The sequence below is a fragment of the Molothrus ater genome, chromosome 3 (genome assembly GCF_012460135.2).
Source record: "Molothrus ater isolate BHLD 08-10-18 breed brown headed cowbird chromosome 3, BPBGC_Mater_1.1, whole genome shotgun sequence".
NCBI classification, from domain to species: Eukaryota; Metazoa; Chordata; class Aves; order Passeriformes; family Icteridae; genus Molothrus; species Molothrus ater.
In genome coordinates, this window is record NC_050480.2 from 25654224 (window position 1) to 25677320 (window position 23097).

A 23097-nucleotide genomic window follows, 5' to 3' on the forward strand; every position below is an offset into this window, starting at 1 on the left:
TCAATTTTCAAACAAATGCAGAGGAACTGGAAATCTAGGAACATTCTCAAGTAATCCAAACCAAAATGCACACAACATGTAATTGTCAATAAACTCCCAGTGCCTTGCAATATAACATTCAACACTATCAGGTCACAGGTAACATCATCAGTCTTCAAGACAGTACATTTGCTCACTTTCAGTACTGGAGGATGGGGGAAGTTTTTAGAAAACAACAGAAACTTTCTTAAAATAGAAAACCTTCACGTTTCACTGAGAAAATCAGAAGGAAGAAAACCAAACAATGTAGCAGCACTGCAGCAGCTCCTCCCTGACACAAGTAAACATGCTTCTCAAGATTCAATGCTGTGAAGATTGCCCTAAAAGAGCTAGTATTATCTTAACAACCACTTTTCAAAAACATTCGAATCTTCTATGACTCAGTTAAAAATAGCCAATCGTCTTGTGGCAGTGCTTCATCTGACCATGGAAAGGCATAAATCTGAAAAATGAGGGCTCCAAACCAGGCAGCAGAAAAATGTGCTACACAAAATGAAAACTTTCAAGAACAGGATGTGTAGTGCCCCTACTAGCTGCCACCAGATACTGGATGTTATGCTACACAAGGCAGTTGCTGGGTTTCCAGGTGGGAAAGTTGGAGGTCAAACCTGTGGTGGCCATCAGCCCAAGAGACTCTGATCTCTGCTGATCAAGGCAGAACATCAACAACTTCTTTGCTCTTTTAGCATCCCTTGATAGAATCATTTAATCAACTTTTTGACTTGTAGTTCTTAGCAACAGGAGCATGAGCTGCCACTCCCTCCCCAGAGCTACAGGGATATTTCAGGCAGTGGGCACAGTTCAAAAGCCAGCATGGTCCCACCAGCCCAACAGTGATCCTGCACACAGCACTTCTGGCCTCTCACACCACACACCGTACCTGCTTCCCCAATTCCCTACCCACAACTCCTCCAAATAATCATGTAAAAAAGCATTTTGGTCAAGTATTGTTGTTACCAAGAAAGGTGCATTGTTCTGGTTACAGCGGAGCTCAGCACTGACAAACGCCTTCCACACACTTGCTCCAGGCTCCTTCCTTCTAAAAGCAAGACAAAAGAAAGGTGAATGAGTATTTTCAGCTTTATGTACTTCACAGGGAATTGCTCAGTGCCTCTGTACTAGAAAAACCCCTTGCAGCTCGGTAGTATGTTCAGTGACAGGCGCGTGACAAATTTCCACTGGAAAAAAACTCCTGAACATGACTGACAATAGTAAAGCCACAAATTACCGTAATTTTATGCCCCCTGCCGCTAGTGGTACAAAACATAGTTTTCAACCTTGTTTTTACTTGCTGAATTTAGACAAATTCATAATGTTATTGATGACAGTGAGAAAGACACTCAAATGCAGAAATTGTATTCCTTGGCACAAACACAACTGGAGCACAATATTTTTTATGTACTATAGGGGATGAAAAATATGGTTGTCATTAAATACGCATATATAAAAAGATGGAAAACTAGAGAATTCAAAATCATTAATTTCACATTATCTAGATATTTATTTTCAGCTATCACACACTCGATCAAGGGGTTTTTCCTTCTCCCTGGAATGCTGAACTGTTAACCAGGTGCAGTACATGATATTACCAGTGCTCTCTCTTGCTGAACATTAATGTTTGAAATGTAGGCTGTGTCAATAGTATCACAAAGAAATGCAAAAACCCTGTTTAAGCAAAGTCTACAGATATATTGCTCCTAATGGATTTTCCAGTGAGCATAAGCTTTCTATCCTATTTCCAATTTATACAGTGTAATTTTACTTACAAAGGATTCCGAGGGCCCTAGAACTGGACAATTGCTAGAGATGATCAAGCTTTGCAGCTAACTAACCCCACACACAAACTGTTCTACTAACTAAACTGATGGGAGGGAAATCCCAGGGAACTCTACAAGTAACAAGGGCAATTGCATGATTGATTTTTGGTGTAGGCAGAAAGTTTTCCAGATTATGGCTCAGTAGCAGGCTCAGAAACTGGACACAGCTGCTTCAGTTACAACCTCACCTGAGGCTGCAATTCCAGTATCAGGATACACAAAGAAATGGTGATGGGCCTAATGCGAGCCACAATCCTGTATCCAGACTCCTGCTCAGCACCACCCTGAACTACACTAACACCACACACACTCCTACAGCTGCTTTTGGATTTGAGAAGCGAGAGCTTGAAGAGGCTGCTGCTGGAACAAACTTCATTTGGGAACTTCTGGCCTGTGATGATGCTCCTCTCCCTTCAGCTGTGGCTACGGGGCCAGTGCCGTCCCAGCTCCCCATGGGGGAAAGGCATGAGGGCCAGCTTGACTCAGCAGCTCTGATCTCTTCTTTGTGGCCTCCTCCTTCACTGAGCTGGGCTCAGCAGCCAACACACCCCTCACAGCCCTTGCTGCTGCCACAGCAGCACACCTCCAGGAGAAGGAGCTGAAGAGGAGTCAGCAGGAGCCATGCAAAGGGCAAAGGTCCATGGTGGTGAGTCATCAACCATGGCAGCTAACAAGCTTCAGGCTGCTCCTTCCCCTCATGGTCAGTCACTCCCTATCCCAATCACTCCCAAATCCCAGGCCTAAGGCATCATGTTGAAACTGCTGGTTTTGTCTGTTGAGACCTACAAATGCCATCCTCCCCAGTTTCCCTGTACTTCCTATCCCTTCAGAGTTCTTTTGCACTGATCCAGTATTTTGACAAATATATCCCTAATATATTCCCAGCCCATCTCCCATAAATAAAAATCCAGCACCCAAAAAAACAGCCTTTCAGAGCTGCCTTTGACAGCCTTGAAGGAGGTTAGCCACAACAACTCTGTCCTGTCCACACTCCCCTGCTTTCCCTCCAGCCCAAACTGCTTTCCACATGGTAAGTACACTCTCCACTCCTGCCCTCAACACTCATCTCCAACTATCTACAACCCTCCCAAAACTCCCTTTTCACATCTGCCCTGGTCTCATGGACTATATGAGGAACAGCAGATACCAACTTCTTGCAAAGCCAAGAATTAAATTTGCTGCTGGTTGTCAAGGCTCAAGGCCAGACACCGGGGTTTGCTGCTTCCTAAGCCCTGACTTCAATGGCACTTGGAGCTGAGGGAAATAACTGTAAGAAACACAGAGCTACAAAGAGGTTGGTAGCAATCACTCCAGACAACAGCAATTCCACAGATACAGTGCTTTATCAGTGTTCAAGAGTAATCACATGAGAAATTGTGAAGCATTAGCCAATTGCAATATAAAGGTTTAAGAGTATCAGAGTGAAACCTTGCATTAATAGTTTTATCTAAAAGTAGATCAACGTGGAACTCCCATCTATAGCAGGCACTGCATGAGACAGTTTCTATTATCTCATTTTCTTAATTACAGGAAACAGTAGAGAAAACTTAAACCTCAAACTTCCATATCTTATTTCCATATCTAATGGGAAACCCAGCACTTTGTTCTTGGAGCTGAGGATCTGCACACTCAGGAAGATGCCCTCAGATTGAATTACAGTCTCAGCTGGAGCCACTAACTTAGAAGGATACTGGGTTTCCTCTGATTATTGATTCACAGAAGCACTGGCAAACCACAAGAGGCTGCAGCCATTCTGGAAAGGAAATACTTTTTGGCAGTTAGTTTACATAGAAATTATGAGACTAATTTTAAGAAATGCAGAGAAATATCTGCTAAAAAAAAGGCTATATTCAATTACAGTCTCAGCTTTTTCTTACGTGCTTACTTTTTTCACCTTTACAGTAAAAATAAACCGGTGCAGGAAAGTGGACATTCTTTCTAGATGCTGACAGATTTCTCACACTGAACAGTGAGACCTCCTGGTCACATCTATCACTTCTGTCACTTTCTCCTCTGCTGTGTTCCTGGGGAGTCCAGAAGCATTACATGTTCAAAGCAAAGCACTAAATCCAGTAGTACCCTGGTGAACACACTACCAGTCTATTCCTCTGTCAGTATGTGCACTTATGATCCTCCCTTCACAGTTATGATTCCCCCTTGTCATGTAAACTGCAGCTGGAATCCTGCTGACTCAGGCAATTCCATCTATAAAAGCCCTCTGACTCACTGCCAGAGTCACAACCCCTTCAGCTACCCCATTTTCAACAGGGGGAACATATTAAGGAAGCGTGAAGACAGCTACTAACCTACCAAGCTGCAATTCTTGCCATCAAAAAGGGTCTCAGGAGACAATGAGTTGAACAAAGTGTTTTAGTAGATAAGGATAAAATCATAGCATGTAATTATCATGCTGCAAATGACTACATCGGTAGTTAACGAGGAAACTTTTCCTGTCTTGATCTCAAAAGCCCCAAAGCCCCTTGCTCCTGCCCATAATGTGTTAAGAGGCAGGCCCATAATGTGGTGCAGGGCACAGAAGTGAGATTAAGTCATGTCAATTCAGGCAGCAAGCTTTTCCCAGTCCTCTCAACCCCAATCAAGACACACAATTATGCAAACACATACACACTCCCACAATTTGCTTTCTACAGTAACATGTCAGGTCATGGCATGTCAGCAGGCTCTCTGCTTCCCACGGAGGCCTCTGGAAAGGCATGCTCCCATCTCACAGACACTGCACCTGGTCTGGATCTTGCACAATCCCAGTTATCCACTAGCTGGTGGCAAATAACTCCATCCTGCTTTAAAGGGGTGCATGCTGTGGTCAGTGTGCCAGAGTGCATTTGCTCTCAGGACCAGTAAATCACCGTGACAAGTTCACAAGGCTGCCATTCTGCATTTTCTCATCCTACAGGTTTCTCTCTTTGAAGAGGAGGAAATAATGAAACCGCCTACTTATTTGGTAAAGAAATGCCAACCTTCTAAACTGCACTTTTCTTCATGCTTGAAATGGCTGAGTCTCAGCACAACGATGCACAAGAAATATTATCATTTCAAGCGTGCTCTTGAAGAGTCGGCACAAATGCCGATTCTGCAAAACCCTCCCGGTATAACCTTGTTTCAGACCGAGATGATTGTGTCCCAGAGTGGCACAAATCCCTCATTGGCCCACATTTTAAAGACAGGAGAGACTGCACTTCTGTGTGTAATCATCCCTTAACTGCACATGAAACATTTACTGGAACAGGAAATCCAAAAGTATTATCACACAACAGCAGCCCATCCTTTGAATAACCTCCTTCTTCCTATCTCTGTCACAGAGATAAGCTGGGCTCCTGAGTCCAGGCTATTCCAATGGGATCCCAAATGGTCAGCATGTCCTTTAGCTCATTTCCCTGTCCCTGCTGCCATGAAACCCTGGTTCTGTTTGGTCTCATGTTCCTGCAGCGCCTCACTGATGGTTAATGGGCTCTGGAGCTGGCTTGCTCAGCCCACGACTTTCCATGAGGTCACTCAAAAGGCAATTCTGGAGCTGAAAACAATTTCACTTACACTCCTCAGTTACAGGCTATCAAATGTACTTATTATCTCTGTAACTGCAGCAATTACAGGGCATGGTTCTGGCTGAGAGGCAAACCAGCTAGAAGAAAAATGGACAGATGTTAACTAGCACCAATCCTGCATGGTCAGACCCCACCGTGGGCACTAGCAACACAGCCCTGCATCCGGCTGTGGCCCTGTGTGCTGCCCTCCTGCCTCAGAGGACAGCAATCTGCAAACATGACCCCCTGGCATCACAACACCGACCACTGATAGGTGCAGTACCTGATCCACAGCCTCATGAGACTTCACCTCCTTGTCAAAAAGGGAGTTCAGATCCACAGATCTGCTGTTAACTTCCTCTGTGGTGACCTGGAGTTTGCTTCAAGTAATATTCTCTTAATCCATGTGTTAGCTCAGCTCCAGCTGCATCTGTGCCCATTTCCTCGAGTTACGCTCAGCTGTGACTCCACTTACAGGAACACGGCTACTGCTGTGAAATGGAGAGATTCATGAGATGACCTCTAAAAACGAGCTGTGGCACCAGAGAAAGGGTTGCCAACTAGTTGACACAGTCTTCAATTATGCTGCTATTACATTGAAACACATGTAATGTAGCTGCAGCTTTAGAAAAAAGAACCATCTCCATTTGTGAAATGAAATAAACTGAGTCCTGCCTAGGCTTGCTTTCAGATAGGGCACGCAACCATTAGGCTGTGAATGAAATTGCAAACGTTAATGCCTTATCTTGACAAGGCAGGAACAAAGGGTGCGAGGCGGTTCGAGCCACGTAGCTGCCGTGTGTTGTCGAGTCGACGCTTGTGGAGCGATGAAGGTCACGGCAAAACCACACCACCGAGGAGGCAGACACTGCTTGCATTCATCCAGCTTGCCTGGAGAAAAGAATTTACCACTCTCCTTCTTCCTGATCAGTGAAGCCTCATTTTTAAACTACAGCAGGATTTTTCTGTGTATTTGTTAGTATAATAATTAATTAAATTGGAAGTTTAACTTAAAAAAATTAAGTCTGAATTTCTTTCTTTGACCATATAAGTCTTGCAAAATTTTGCTGAAACATCGAATGTACACATGAATTTTTAATTACCACAATATTGCCTATGTTGAAAAACTAAGAAAGATATCTTAGTTAAGATATGGCTGAAAATGAAAGATTAATAAACAAAGCTGAAATGCACAGAAACGATCTTTCATTTCATTAAAACCTGTCTCAGGTACTCAGCAGGCAACGTGCTCCATTTGCAATACCAACATGCACATTTGTGAGTTTCCATCATAATGCACAGAGATAACGGATGTATTTTCTACCTAACATTTAATCTTTGTAACTTAGACATGTCTAAGTTACAAAGATTAAATATTAGGTAGAAAATGATCACACAACTCCGGGCTCTAAAATATCATCTCAGAGTAGCTGTTCTCCCACATTGCTTCAAATAAAGCATGTCCAACAGGTTCCCAGCAAGTAAAAATTGCTACCCCTGCAAAGAATAGGTATTGCTTTGTTTAAAGGACATGTTTGCATGGATATGGAGTTCTTGTATCCATAAAATTAACTGGACTAAGAGTTATGAAAAAGAAATGACTACAACACACAAGGCTAGTATAAAAGGTGAAAGTATTTTGTCTTTACATATAATATCCAACACCCTACACCAAGACACTTAACACAAGAAAGTACAATTAAGAGAAAACTTAAAAAATTTTATTTTCTGTGCAGATACAGCTGAATCCTGAAGATGATGTTCTTCACCCTCATATTTTCACCCCAAAGTACAGTGACCAGGCAAAGAACAAGGACAAGACAGTCTCCTTCAGTTACAGTTCTGTACCCCTGTAGCAACTTTCTTGATATACATATATCTGGCAAATCAACAGGGGTAAAAAGCCAGTTGAGTTTACAGAAGATCACACATCAAAATGGAAATATCTCACATGGCTGCACCTTGATATTTCATTAGCAATTTTAACAGCATTTCCATTAATAAATGTTTCTATCAACTGCAGTTATGGAAAGTGATATTAATCACAGATTTAAATTAAAAATTACACATAACATGCTTTTTAAAGTTTTTATTGAATGTAGTATTTAAACAATTTCATAAACAACTAAATCATAAAACTGTCTGCTCATGATGCTGCCGATCTTCTATTCCTCCATTTTTCCACATAGACCTTGAGAGGCTCCTATAAACAGAGTGGAATAAACAAGTTCAACCTTGTTTCAGCTGAGAAGTTACTAATTCTGAACAAAGTCTTACATCCTGACAAAATCTATTATTCTCTGTCATGCAGAACTAGATCTGTACTGAAGTCTGTATAATTAGGAGAAATACCAGAGAGAGTGAATAAAAGGAAAAGGAAAACCTTGCCAAAAATGCATAATGAAGCTTCTATTACTAAATGCAATAATATAATCAATTTCATTTTAAAATGAAAATACTTTTTAACTTCAATCTGCAATTGTGTCAAAAAAATTGAAACGTTTTTAAAGACCAAGCTGCATTAGAGAAAAATTGAACAGGGAAATGAATCATCCCAGTGACTTTGAAAAAACACTCTTATTTTCACTAGCTACATATAAGAAACAGACATTCTATGTTTTAAATTTACAGTCCAAACAAAAATTCAGATTATAAACTATGTAAAGCTGCAGAAAAAATGCACCATAATCATTGAAAGACTAAACTAAATATTTTGCGCCAAAATTTTCTCCAACTCTTTCCAAATTGAAAATCACATTTATCATGAAGCAATATAGAAACAGTATATAGCCAGTCTTTACCAAATTACAGAACATTTTTTTTAGAATATAAAAAGTGGTGAGAAAATTGCAATAAAAAGTTTGTTTAGAGCATGGAAAAGAGAATGTCTTCAAAATCTGCTTAGAAAAAATGGTACTGGTAAACTATTAGTCAAAGGAATGATGCAGAACTATTTGCAATTTTCACAGATTTAATATCACGCTGTTTGTCATCCTCAAGTAATATGTGTTTGCACAGTTGCATAGGTATCTTGGCAGGGCAGCTAGAAGCAAAGCTGCAACAGAAAAATAATTCCTACAGTTCTAAAATTCCATCTTACTAGCTCAGCAACTTATACTAGACACAAAACACTAATTAATGAAAACTAGAAGCCATTAATTGTTACTGAAGCACAATTTCTGCATGCCTTTTCAAGTCCAATTGCTTAGAAAAATGCCCCAAGGAGATTTGCTAAAGGTACACCTGTAGATGAATCCCTGATAAGGAGGCAGTTTAAATATCATAAGCCCCAAGGGGTTTTATTTCCTCAAGTCAAATCCAATGCAAGATTACCACAGCTCCCACAACACCCAGGACTTCACACATTACCTCCTTTGAGGAATCTCTGCAGAGACCTAGTCCCTATGTAATTATTCATGCAATTTGTTTTATTAATATTGAACATATACCAGGCTGCAGCTCTATTTCTTAATTAGGAAATACTCACAGGGGGTTCAGTGAAAGGGACAGGCTCTCCCACTTTCTTCAGAAAAGTTGCTAAAGATTTCAAAGTGATCTCATGCAGCTCTACATTCTTCGCTTTTGCTTTCTCATACGTAGCCTTTACAGAAGCAACATCCCCATCCAATTCTGAGGAAAAAAATACAACCCAAAAAATCTCAATGGTTACTTTTTTCTCTTTCCACCTGTTTTCACTCATGCTTAACCATCAACTGCTGCTCAGACATTTGCTTGAGAAGCATTGGGATGAAACTGAAGCGACCCCTGACAGTTTCACTGCTGTCCCCAGGGTCCTAGAAGCAGTACAACAGTTCCTAGCACCTTGTAAATACCAAGGAAGCCATCATGTCCAGTTAAATTCATTCTGTTGCCCTGGAGGGAGAACACAAACACCTGCAGTATGGGAGCTGTCTCAGGTTTTACTTGTTCACATTTGGAAACATCATCTTCGCAACCATGGGAGCTATAAAAGCAATGGTTCATAAAGGAAAAAAAAAGCTTTGTGCAGAAATGGATAGCCTGTGTCCCTCTCTCATGAGAAAGAGCTTCCCACTCACATCTGGCAAGTGGCTGAGCTCCTTTTTTAATGTGGGAGGCTACAGCAAAAACTGCATGAAATGACAGCTTAATGAAAGCATAGAAATTGTTAACTTTCTACAACTTTAAAATAGATTTATTGTATGGGAAACACCAACAAAAAGAGCTAATACTTAGATTGCATTTAATGGACCACACAATCGTGATTTTACATATTTCTTTTTTCTAAAAGATATACAGCAAAGGATAGTGCATCTCACCAGACTGAAGGAAAGCTAGCCCTGGCAGGGGATCTCATCTCAGGACAAGGACAGGAGTAAAGGTCCTTTTATGTGTTCCATCATGGATGCCTGACAGATGATCAAGCTTCTTTCAGCTGTGATCTATGTTCTACTATATCTTTGCTAAACACAAACAATTATAATTTTATTTGCCCATTTTTTTGTTAATTAGAAACAGTTACCAATTGTGGTAATAACAATCCTCTGCCATGTTTCATAGCCTTTTCTAATTAAAAATAACAATGGCCTGAAAGGAGAAAATTTTTGAGTGAAGAAATTAATGTTAATACAGGGTTGGATTTGGTGCAAAACAAGAAAGCACGTTTGAAAGCTTACTACTAACTTTAAAATTAAAAAAAACCCACCAACTTTGATTTTAAAGATCTTATTTCTACCTCTCATGGCTTGAGCACAATCTAAGCCTTCTCATTTTCAGTTGTGCTAAATACTTTGCTGATGATTCTTTTAATGGTCAAATGATCAAAGTCTCACACTGGTAAGATGCTTGCACAGAATGACCTGGGAACAGCTTTTAAAACTCTTCATGCTGGTACTGAGTGTCTCCTCTAGAACCTGCTAGGAACCAGGTACATCTCTGCCTGAAGAGAGTACAGCCAGCATCTGTTCATACAGAGTGTAGCTTCACTGTTCAATACACTCTCACCACTGTTGTAGGTATAGCAGGGCAAGTGATAGATTCTCTGCAATCTCTTTATGAAACTGCTATACCATCATGCAGTTAGGAAGGATAGTGAAAAGCTTAGCTTACTTACAGAATTTTTACTAAAGTAAAAGTAGCAGAGGACTAATGGCAGCATAAAGCAGCAAGTACAGTGCTGGTGACAAAAGGGCAATTTTTTGTTTTATGAAAACATGTTAAAAACTTACCCTGCTGTGAACCTGAAGCTATCTGTTACAGGGCTAAACAATTTTGATAGTGATTGCTCTTTGCAGTATTACTAAACAAGCAAATTTTCTAAGTTAGATAACACATCATAACACTTCTACAACTTGATTCAAATAAGTACGTTTGTATTCCTTTAACACCATATCTTGGATTTGTGTTTGAAGTATTTTACCTAATTATTCCTATTTATCTCCTCTGTGATAGGCTGGTGCACAAAGGCTTCTGTCCTCGTTCTTTTTTGCTTGTAAGATGTGTGAAAAGGATTTACTCCCTGTTATAAAACTGGAGGACAGTATCAGAGTACACAAGGCAAAGGACTCTACAGCACAGAGATGCCAGTGTTGCCATAGGAGCTGTATGTCCCGATTTTTCAAGAGTGAGCCTTGCAAATAAACATACATAAACAAAAAGCTTGACTTTTTTAGAGGTGCTCTCTTCTGACTTCAGCTATAAAGAGAACTGATAAGTATTTCAACTATTTATGTAAATTCAAATGCAGACATCTGGAATACTAACTTTGGCTACATTATAAGATGTATAAATAATTTACACTAATAACAATAAGATCGTTTCACATTACTGATTGAACAAATCACTTATGATTTTGAAACATACACACACACATATAAAAGGAACCAATATTACAACATGTTTTGGGGGAAAAAAACTAAATTCATTTTAAAAGCCATTCATTTCTACAGCATTTTCCCCCATAGGGTTAGGATGGATTCTTTCTTATTCCATGAAGCCTCTACTTAAGGTTCTAAGTAAAGGATTCACGGCTTGTGTCAGCTGGTTGCTCTTTCATCCTAACAGCCAGGACAACACACAGACCCAACAGACTGAAACAAGAAAAACCTCAGATAACCCCTGCACCTCTTTATGACTTGAACTGTAAAGTAAGGGCTTGCATGACCTTTCTGAATGTCTCAGAGCTCTCACTAAAACACTGTTCCAAGGAGCATTGCTTACCATAACATCTCAAGAGGTACCGGTACACCGCTGCTGGATCGAGATGCTCAGGAATCAGTTCTACAAGCGCCTCAATCCTCTTTGCCTGTGAGATTGAATGCACATACAAAAAAACCCATGAACTTGAAATCTTAAAGAACAAAATGAAGTCACCAAATTCAGAACAGTGATTGCACAGTTTTAAAGTGAAATAAACTGTACTGGTAACAAAGAATAGACTGTGTGACTCGAAGTATATACAATAATTTCCTTCCCAAAATTCTGCAGATATGAAATAGTAAAAGAAATTAAGCACAAAATGCAATTAATGCAATAAGGGTCTAAAATCCATACTCAGAACGCTAACATTAGGTCTTTTTTTTTCTTCAAGTAGACAATGTTTCAATAAAAATATGGCAAGATTACAACCAATTTAGGAAAACTGCAAAACACTCAGCATCCTTCAATGACCCAGAGGTCATTGGCAGCTATGATCAATGCTTAAAAGGAGTCAGTTCACTAACTGATGTGCTTAGATTTGGAACCTCCTTCCCTCAGCCTCTGATTGCAGTTCCAAAAATGCTTAGGTTTTAAATTAAAAGAAGTTTACTGAAATGAAGAACATCTTTATCACACACCACCAACTCTGATGTGTTAGTAAAATTTCAGCTTGATGAGCTGGGAAACTTGCACATTTTTAGTTCCTTCTTATATACACCAAACAATAGTATTTACCACATTATATTTATCATCATCACTTCAAGAGAAGAACTTTAAATCTACTAGTATTTAATGGCAATTCCCACAAAACATAAATGTGCATTTGACTCATGTGAAAAAAACATTTATTCTAGTTTGTGTGCTAGATGTTCCTGATGCTGCTCCTCTATGAAAGAGAAATCCAGATGGTTTTGCTTAGGTGTGTATTTCAGGGTTTTTTGGTTGCTGTTCAGTGTTGGGTTTGAGGGGTGGGGGCTGTTTGATTTTTTTAGTGTGTTCTAAGGCTTTTTTGTGTGGGCTGGAGTTTCTTTGTTGGCCTTTGGATTTGTATTTTATTTGTTTTGGGGTTATTTTGTTTACTTTAAGGGGGCAATAGGAGGAGGGAGGGATAGGAATAGAGCAAGCATATAAACAGCATTTCAAATTACAGGGAATGAGGAGAAAGCCAGGAATCTAAACAGATGCTCCAACTAGATACATGTCCAAACCACCATAACAAGTGATATGAAATGTGTCTTTTAATGTAAACACAGAGGCATTTTATCATCAGAGAGGCTGAGGTTTTAACTTGGATTTGTATTTGTACAATGTAGCCAATAAAATAAGGACTTTCAGGTTGTGATACTGAACTGGATAATGCAGTAAAACATTCTAAGTACAATGTTTGTAGGATGTACAGTGTAACATGGAAAATGCAGGAAATAACCGAAACAATAGAAAAATATTAAGTACACCCTCCTTTCCATCATGCTCCATAATATAAACTGTTCTTTAAATATAACCACCTCTGCAAATTAACCTCCCCCCTCCCCAAGAAACCCAGTAAAGCTGTCAACTGTGAAGTTCAAAACACTTTAACAAAGGTTGATGAAATAGTATTTTGCAACATAGGAAATTGTATATGTGAAAAAAATATTGTACCTGTCCAGGTTGAGATGCTGCTCTAGCCAAAAAACGCCCAAAAGTTCTCTTCTCCTGAACTATTGCACCCCACCTCTGAAGACAAAGAAATGATTCATGTAGGTTACTGTTAAACAAAATTACCAAGGAAAATTTCCAATTACAGATGCTTAAAACAATATACTAACATATTACCAATTTATAAGGTAAATAATTGAATATTAGGTTGACAAGAAAACCAAAAAACCAACCACAAACCAAGTTCATTTAATGCACTTCACTGGTAAACATTTTTAATTGGTAGGGATAAAGTTTGTTTAAAACAATAGGGGAAAGAATTAAACTAATACTTCAAATATACCACAAAAACGAGGTTTAGGACTGCAAAAGAATGAAAAAGAGAAACACTATTCCTCTCCAATTATACTGCCAAGCATTCACAAGTGAGCTAGGGATCATAAGGTTAATTATACATTTAATAAGGTGTCAGGGAGATAACTGCTCGTTTCTTTATAAAAATTAAAATGTACAAAGCAAGTTCTCTTTAAAGTATAATTACCTACACTTATGCATACAAAGGACTGATTTCAATCTCTCTATTTTATAAAAGGCTTTAACTGCAATAGACAGGGTTTGAGAAAGAGAAGTTGAACTTAAAAAAGTTTGAGACAGACCAGATAAAAATCAAAAATTGATCTTACTTTAGAAACAAGGACAAAATAAAATATACAAGACTATATTAAGTGTGTGTTCCTCAAAGACGTCAGTGTTAGAACTCTTAAAAATGCAGAGTGTGGTTTTTTTTACCAGCTGTGTGATATCAGTACCAAAATGCACAGGAAAAAGAGAATATTGTGCATATGAAAACACATACCATGATTTTCCTATATTCAACTAGTATTGTAGACATTTGCAAACAAGAAAATTTGGGTAATGCCATTATGAATATTCTGAATAAGTAATATGCTTACAAGCTCTTTAAAGTCCAGGTGAAAAGGTGTGAAGGTTCCTTTCTTTAGGCAAACAGACAAGTGGCTCTATGGTGCTAAATAGGGGCAAAGCACTGATGAGAGGAACTTGCAATATTTTATTACCAGTTCTAGCCATTCTCACCTACTGCCAGTAACTGCTCTCAGAGGAAAGAGTCTAGTTTGAGAAACGTTATCCACAGCTTCCTTTCATGCTGAAATATCAAGTCCCTTCCGACTCTCATCAGAAAAAGCATTCTCCCTCCAGACAATAACAGACACTGCAGCTGTTCCATAAACTTTTAAATAGACTCTTAGATGCGTTTCTGAAACCAAGGAGTCTTCATGTATATACTAATATTTTAGATTACAAGCAAAATATTTCATTTAGATTGTTGTTTAATTTCCAAAATATAACAATGCAGAGTGACTATTCCTATCCTCCAGTTGGTGGATTCCTATTAGTGGAACACTGGATCCACACAAAGCAGTCACAAACGTTTAACACAGCTCAAAGTTTTTCCTGAGCCATAAAATCCCCTATTTTTCTCCTAGACACAGAAGTTCCAACTCAAGCTTACCTGTAAATATCCACTTATAACAAGGTATTTTTAAATTGTCCATTAAGATACAATGTATACAAGGTTAGTTCAAGTACCCTATAGAGCCATGAATTTAATTCTAACAGTTAGATGCTCTTGTAACAAGTTTCAGGAATATATACATGTATATTATTCCATGTTCTGGAAAATTTTAGGAATACTACCATTTTACTTAAAAATGAAAAAAACTTTATCTTCACAAAAGAAAAAAAAAGTATCCAATTTTCATTTACTCATTCCACGTCAAGCAAAGAGCAATCAAAGAGCAATCAATAAATCAGAAAGAGAGGAATAACTCGAGAATTTTTTGCACTTTGATGTTTCAAGCTATATAGCAAGAGGGTTTTATTGCAAAATTGTAGTCTCCTTTTCATTTAATATTCAAATGACCAGTTAGGCAAAGCCCTACATAAAGTAAGGGAATTACAAGGAATACACCTCACACTGCAGCAGAAGTAATAGAACAGCTTTGTTGGTAGTGTCTTGGAATATCATAAAATATGTCATGGATGAAGCAGAGCTTTTTCTTTAAGAGTTTAAAATACTTGGGAACTGGTAAATGAGTAGCATGCACTATCAGGAGATGATAAGAGGCCCTGATTTGAGGCAGGAGCTTATGCACACATCAGTCTGACTGCTGGACTGTCACCTGCTTGGATGAGCCTCGTGACAGAGCCTGTTCCCAGCACCCACAGCTCATCCCACCTCTTGCTTGGCTTGTCTTTAGCTCAGCACAAATGCAGCTGTCTCAATTCCTAACTCAGCTGAGACTGTGACCCAGAGACCAACATTTGGGGTTTAATGCATCTGTGACAAATAGAAAGCAAATTCAGCTCTTAATAAGCCCTGAATACAATATATACAATATTACAGCCAAGTGAAGTAAAGTCCATGACAAGCAATTATTGCCTGCTTGTTTTGCAAACTGTACAGCTGTAAGATATCATGTTTACAGCACTTAAGAAATTAGGTGAGAAGTTGCAAGGAAATGGTTTGCAAGAAACAACTGACATCTAACAGAGAACTTGGAGAAAAAATATTTGCAATATACAAATACTTGCTTTATTTCCTTCGTGTTACTGGAAGACAAAAACCACCTCTGACTCTAGCACCGCTACTCTCAGCACTAGAGCATGAGCCCATGGTTTAGTGTAAAGTGTGCACTGCTACTCACACTGTAATTCAAATGCATCCCAGCAGCTGCACAACATCTCTTTGTGACAATTTCTCAGTTAACCTTTGGAGAGCTCTAAGCATTTCTGTTCCTCTTGTTATGTCATTACCTGTATCAACGATCTGGCATCATCCACTCTGCCTGCAGTGATATACTGAAGGAAAAGATCTGTGACAGGTCTGTACATTCCACACTGACTGGCCACTCGTTCTGCCATCGCACCAACTGCAAAATGATGGGTACATGAGGAAAAGCTTGGATTGAAAAGCTGCTTTTGTAAACTTCACAGGCATGATTTATGCTGACTGAGCAGGTTTTATGTGTAATAGCTCTTTCATAACACCTCTGTCGAGTCAGAATATTTAAATATCATTGCAATTAACTTACATTTTTCCAAAGCTGGTTCTAATCCTTCCTCAGACACCTTTCTTAACAAATAGGAAATACTTTTGACAGCTTGATCAGGATTCTGTGCACCAGAGATAAGCAGAGGCTCAAGGTATTTCACAGCAGCATCAAGGTCATTGCTAGGAAAAGAGATTGAACTGGCTCAGTTTCTGAAATCAAGATTTCTAAACCTAAAGAAGCAATTAAAATGAAGTTTTTGTTTTCTACATCAAGCTTGTATTTACCAGGAATAGTTGACGAAAAAACATTGACCAAAAAATTTATTCATTCAGATATGGTAAACATGAAACAATTTATGACTGAATGAATAAATCAATTAATAAGTTTAAACGGGCCTTTGACCTGTGCAAAGTTTAGGTATTTTGGACACACTTTATTCCTCATTAAGAAAGAAGAGTTCAGCTTGCTGCTTTAGGAAAATGCATCCTGCAAATCTAGAAGGCAAAATCTAAACATTAACAGAGAGTATCTGAATAATTAATGCATGCAACTTAAGTATTTTTATGCAATGTAATTAATTATTTACCTGATTTTTCCCACGCCTGCCCTTTTGGATGCAAAAGACAATACTAAATGTCATTTGGTCATTACATCTATATGCTTTTAATCTTAAGGCTTAAATATAGCAAATGCGAATGAAATAATGCAAGAAGTATTCACCAAAGTCTAAACTCTCATTCCAGCATTCTAAAAAGTTCAAATGACAACATCTCTTACCAGTCCACTGTAAAACCTAATTAAATTGAAAAAGAAAACTGAGCACAACGAATGCTTTTAGGTGAAGCAGCAATGCAGCACATGTGAAAGCCATGAAAAATGCTTTGAAACTGAATCAGAAACACAGAACTACCAATAAATGAACATTGTATTGGAAATATCAGTAAGAATCTGTTTTTCAAAGTTATAGAGATTACAAGGTATTTAAGAATATACAGGGTGCATATTATTGTCATGGTTTGAAGCTGGCACAATGCCAATGCCCCCATGAGAATACACTCTCCCTGGTGTCTGCTGTGAGATGTGACCAGGAATAAGCAAAGCAGGCCCCCACTTAGAAATAAAGAAAAGAAAAACTTTATTAACTAAACTACAACTCTAAGCAAAAAGAAACACAGGGAAAATGAAACCTTCCAAAAACATTTCCTCCTTCCCCCATCATATTTCCAATACATCCATCCCCCAAATTATCGACTCTCTGTCCGGCACCACCCTTTAGATAATCAATTCTCAGTTCATCAAGAGGAGAGGAGTCCCTCTTGTACCATAGGCTTCTCCTGGAATCATCGTTGAAGCCTCGTGTGTTTCCGTGTCACTCGTGGCACCGCCCAGAGTACATCTGCCGTCGTGACCTCTTCCTGCCATGCCCAGTGCTCTCACCACTGAACACGGACCAGAGCTGCTTCTAGGGTTGTTCTTTTAAGGATGCTCTGTCCCGTTCCAAAAAGAGCACAGTCTCACCTTTGGGACACCTGTCCCCCCCAGATTTAATCCCCAGGGGCCGAGGGGTCTCAACACTGAACCCTCTTGGCTCTGAGCCATTGCCTCCCCCTGGATGCAGTCTCTGTATCACAAGGAACATGGTTCTGTCCATGGCCATAACAAGAAGAGTCCAGCTAAGGCCACTCCATCATCTCTTCCCACCTAAGGTTCTTCTCTACTCTTCCGACATCTTCCACTTGCCCAGACCTTCACACTTGCACATTTCCCTCTTCATCTCATCTCTATCTCTCTTCTAGGAAAGGTTAATGTTCTGCAAAGTTTTCATTGTCCAAAAAAGGGTTAAAAGCTCGGGCTCTGCGGCCGGACACCTTCTCACTGCACCCCCCCCTTCTTCTCCTTCTCAGCTGTGCTGCCGCTGGCACATGTTACACGTTTCAAGGTAGCACAGTCCCAAGCACAGGCTGGGCTGTACTCTCACTCTCACTCTCTCTCTCACTCTCTCTCTCACTCTCTCTCTCACTCTCTCTCTCACTCTCTCTCTCACTCTCTCGGGGAAGGCTGCCCAGTGCCTCCTGGTGCTTCTCCCACCCCTCCATCCTCGGGGCCTCTTCACCTGCCATCTCTGTCCAAGGCCCGGCCTACTTCACCCGGCCGCATGGCTTCCCCCCCGCATCGGGCAGCAGCTGGACGGGGGAAAGATCCGAACTCTTTCCCCACCGGAACCCGAGAGAGAGGTTCCTGGGAATGCTCTGCTTCTAACCCCTGTGTTCTCAGAGGCGTATCCATGCCCCAGTGGCCACACCAGGTGCCAATACTAAAATCCGAAACCTACTGGTGAACACAGCATATCCCAGAAAACTTAACTTTCTCTCAAACCACGACATTAATTAACACTGCTCAGTCTTTTCATACATCAAGTTAGTTTTGGTATGGGAAAAGTTGGTGCTCTACCTGCATGCAACCATTTATTTATTTATACTTGTCACCAAACTCCATCTTTAAGAGCACAGCCTGACTTTGCAACACTTTTATGACATGGAAATACAGGAAAATTGGCATCTTATAACACAAATAATGAAGTGTCTCTCCCATCTGAAGTATTTCATTTACGTTCAAGTCCATGCACTACACCTGTGTGCCAAGGACCACTGGGATCTGCTCCCTGAGATCTGGCATGCCTGAGGCAACCAGGAATCTGTTATGCACTACAGAGCTCTACAGCCTTCCTGCCAAGCCAGGCACAGGAGGTCCACCCAACAAAACTAGTTTGAAATGAAACAACAGAATATGTAGGATTCCTGAAGACTGGTCCCTGCAAAGTGTATTTGAGAAGCTGACCTTGCCCTCTCTCCTCCAGGTGCTTCCTCATGCAGTTTTACACAAAGGATAAACCAGCACAGTACCAATGTATCAACTAAACCAGAAATGCACATAGAGCACAATACTGAAAAAGAGCTGAATCACAGGATACTAAGAAGTGTGGGGATAACTATGATAACTAAACTGTGGCCTAAAGCATCAGCCAAGCTTTTTTAGTTCTTACTGGAAAGACCTCACTCTGCAGATACACATCTGGCTTTCACATTTTGAAGGTAAAGACAGTAATAGTTCAAGAATATATAGCCATTTCAACTGCTGGAACAGGTAGTAGATTTTTCTTTCCAACAAAATATATATATTTAATATATATTTATATAATCTCTGGGTGCTACGTTTGATGAAGTAATTCTATTTTACCTTCAGATTTCACAGAGCTTTTAATCTAACACTGAGGAAACACTTTACATGCACCTTGGAACAAAGGTATCAAATTACAGCACCAAAAAAGACCTTAATGCTTCACAGTTATTATATCTCTATTTCATTAAATTTTCAACCCCAAATTTGTATGGGAGGCAATACCAGAACAGAACTGCACACTATACTCAACTAGAATTTCAACATCTGGGACACTGTAAAAATGGAAACAGAATGAAATGGATAATGCAAGAGATTTCCCAGCACATTGCAGAAAAGAATTAAATACACAGTCCTAGAAATACTTACCTTTTTGTATGAGCCAATGCAATTGCATTAGAGATTAGTGAGTCAGGTAAACGAATGGATTTTGTGACGTCTCCCAGGATGTTTTCAAGTACTTGCAGGTTCTTTAGGTCTCCTTTTTCTGCCAGGGCCTGAATGAGAGCAGTAGCTGCTGCTCTAGTAGGCAACACACCACTGTCAAGCATTCCTTTTAAAACAGCCAAGGCATCTAACAATGGTAAAGCAATAAGGGAAACAGAAATCAGACTTTAGTTCAGAAAGCACCATGCTGCTGGTATCATTAATCCTACCCATTTAAAATAAGTACAGAAAAAAAATTTCTTTAAGCCCTGCAATCACTAGAGTGAATTCTAACTTGAATACATATACACAAATAAAAACTCTCAACAATAATTTAGATTGAAAGGCTGTAATATCTCATAATAAGAAGTATTAAGCTACTTTCAACATTGAAATAATTTGTTTTAACCAGCTCAAGGAAAGCAGGTATTTCATAAGTATTCTCTCTTATGATTTTGAAGTCCTGACTCTTTTCTTCCCCAAACTGCAATCAATTTCCTTTACTAAAAACAAAAAATGTTGTATATTTAAGAATAAATATAGCCTAAAAATGTAGTTCATTATAGAAACTAATGAATTATAATACTGAGATTTCTCTTTTTGAGTGTGCATGAAAGCTTTGTTTTCCCAAATTTAATTTTCAAATAGAATTATGGGATACAAGTTCCCTTGCAAGAACAAAAACCAAGAACTCAACCCTTACCTCAGAAACTCCTAAGATTATAGCAATTACATGTTAAAAACACACAAGGTCAATCTCCTGTCCATCTGCCACAAATTCCCCAAACCCACAGCTGATGAAGTCACCCTCGTTTCTCCAAGCAGAATTCTTGTCAATTTATGTTATCCATGAGGAAACACACACAGAAAGACATGCCCCTCTGGTAAAAATCTCTTATTCCTTACCAGCACAGGCAGGATTAATCACAGATGATAATTATAATACCAAGGGATAACACTCCTAGCATAATATACACCCACATGAACTCCACAGCATTGCCATTCCAATTCAATATGCAGGTACTGCAGAAATCAAGTGTTACCCTTTACATGAGAGGAAGCAAAAAACATTCTTTATGCTTAGGCTTCCTTCAGAGGAAGTTTTTTTTCTGCCCGACATTCTTCTTTTTAGGGAAAATAAGGAGGAATACATGGTGGGGGGGGGGGGGGAAAGGAAGATTCACAACATTTAAGAAGCAATCTCAGAAAACATGCCAAGTTCAAATTCTCTCCTAACTCGGGTGCAGACCTCCCTCTAGCACAGAGTGCAACCAGCCTTCTCAAGAACAAGGACAGAGAAAGATTTGAAAGCTGAGTATGTGCAGAACAACTGCAAGAAGTAAGGTACTAGTAGCATAGTGGATAATTCTGCAGGTAACTATATGCTTGTGAAAACCAACCATGCATCCTTCAAAATAAACTTCTATAAACTCTGCAAATTTCCTACCCCAAAACTCTAATTCTGACTCTTTAAAGTAACCTGGTTTTTACCAAGTTCTTGCTAGAAGATATCAGAGCTCTTAGGAGTACACTTTAGTACCTCCATAAAACCTTTTAACTGCACCACATTACACAGCAAAGAATGCTGATGAACTAAATGAGGTATGTAAGTGGTAAAAAGTAAGCAGGTTTTACACAAGTGAAAGCCATCACAGGATGTAGGTCAAATGGAGCTCACCAACAAAAGACTACAAAAACACCATGCCAAAACTGTTTTGGGTAATCTGTGAGCCTTAGAAAATTACCTGTATGGCTGAAATACTCAGTAACTTGCATTTTCAAGGCTTCACTTAGACAAAGACAAGTAGTATATCTCAAATTAAAACAGAAACAAGGATTAAGTGTGACTATTCAATAAAATTGTTAGATAAAGCTTGGTTGATGCACGATATAAGAAAATATAATTTTGCAAAGTAATGTAATTCCACAAGATTGAGAAACTTTGCATTGTGCAAAAAGTGAGATTTTTAGAGTACAACAAGGAAGAGAGTTGATGTAACAGGATTTTGTATGCTAGCTAAAAGAATCCCAGTGCAAGAGACTAGCAGGATATAGAAACATCACTGATGTTCTGAAGAAGGGAAGACTTTTTGTGTGCAATATTCAGGAAGAACTGGTAAAATTTATGGCATATTAGAGAAGAAAGCAGAGAAGATTTATGAGAATAAAATCAGACAGGAAAGTCAGGTGAAGCCCTTGAAAGCAGCAAAAAAAGATCTGCAAAAAGGAGCAATGGCATTCATCACAAATACTTCAGTGGATGACACCTGCCAATGACATGAAACTGGAGACTGAATGAGGAAGAAGACAGGTTTATCAGCCACAGGAAACAAAGAGTACAAGTGAGAAGATGTGTCTAAATGCTCATCTTTAGTATTTTAATGTAGCTGATGTTACATGGGTATGAGTTACTAGCACAGCTATGTACGATGGAATTAACTAAAATGTAATGATGGTCGAATCAAAAGTGGATTTTCTGAATTTGTGCATAGTTGCTTTAATGCAAAAAGGTACTGACAAAAATAGGTACCAACACTGTACTTAGGCTTGCATGGAGATAAAAGACATTGCCCTGCATGTACAACTACCTGCATGCAGAGTTTTCCTCTATCACAAGACTTCTACAGCCCAACTACAGAAGTAGGACATAACTCTGTGGAGCTGATCTCTAGGCTGCAAAGCAGCCAATGCTGAGGACTAAAATAAGTGTAAACTTTATGCACCATCTTGTTGGGTACCCTTACGTATTCTTCAGCCACCATTTCCTTCACTATCATCATCGTTACATTAAAAAGAAAACCAAACAGAGTATTTTGTTACTGTTGGTATTGAGAACTATTTAAAAGTATTTGATTAAGTTTTTAAATCAATATTATAATCATTTAGTTCACAATCATGCACATTTAACAGTCAATTTAACTCATCTGGTATCTCACACAACCAACACAATATGCAAGAAACAACTGCTGGGAATTGTTTCAGATGCTCTAAAGTATGTTAATTTCCAAAGCAAAATGACTTGTGCTGTGAATTTTAACGCACTTGAAAGCCTGTACTTTCTCTCGTTCTGGAGCACAAATTTTGCATGTCTGAAGAGCTGTGATTCATCTTAAGAAAACCCATCTTGTGTTAAATGGAATGGAAACTGGACTAAGTGGTCAAATGACAAGTACATTCATATTCAAGCTGTATTATAAATGCATGTAC

General features: G+C 39.2%; 1 protein-coding gene across 1 annotated transcript in view; it reads right to left on the reverse strand.

The window, feature by feature from the left end:
* Positions 1–7092: 7092 nt before the first annotated feature.
* The window catches only part of LRPPRC (leucine rich pentatricopeptide repeat containing), an 87873-nt gene continuing 71868 nt past the window's right edge, over positions 7093–23097 (reverse strand). The window contains exons 32-38 of the mRNA XM_036380591.2: positions 19834–20038; positions 16327–16466; positions 16049–16164; positions 13217–13291; positions 11597–11681; positions 8886–9028; positions 7093–7601 (exon numbers count right to left, since the gene is read on the reverse strand). Of these exons, the coding sequence (XP_036236484.2) occupies positions 7545–7601; positions 8886–9028; positions 11597–11681; positions 13217–13291; positions 16049–16164; positions 16327–16466; positions 19834–20038 (821 nt within the window). The 3' untranslated portion in view covers positions 7093–7544. The remainder of the gene's footprint in view (positions 7602–8885; positions 9029–11596; positions 11682–13216; positions 13292–16048; positions 16165–16326; positions 16467–19833; positions 20039–23097) is intronic.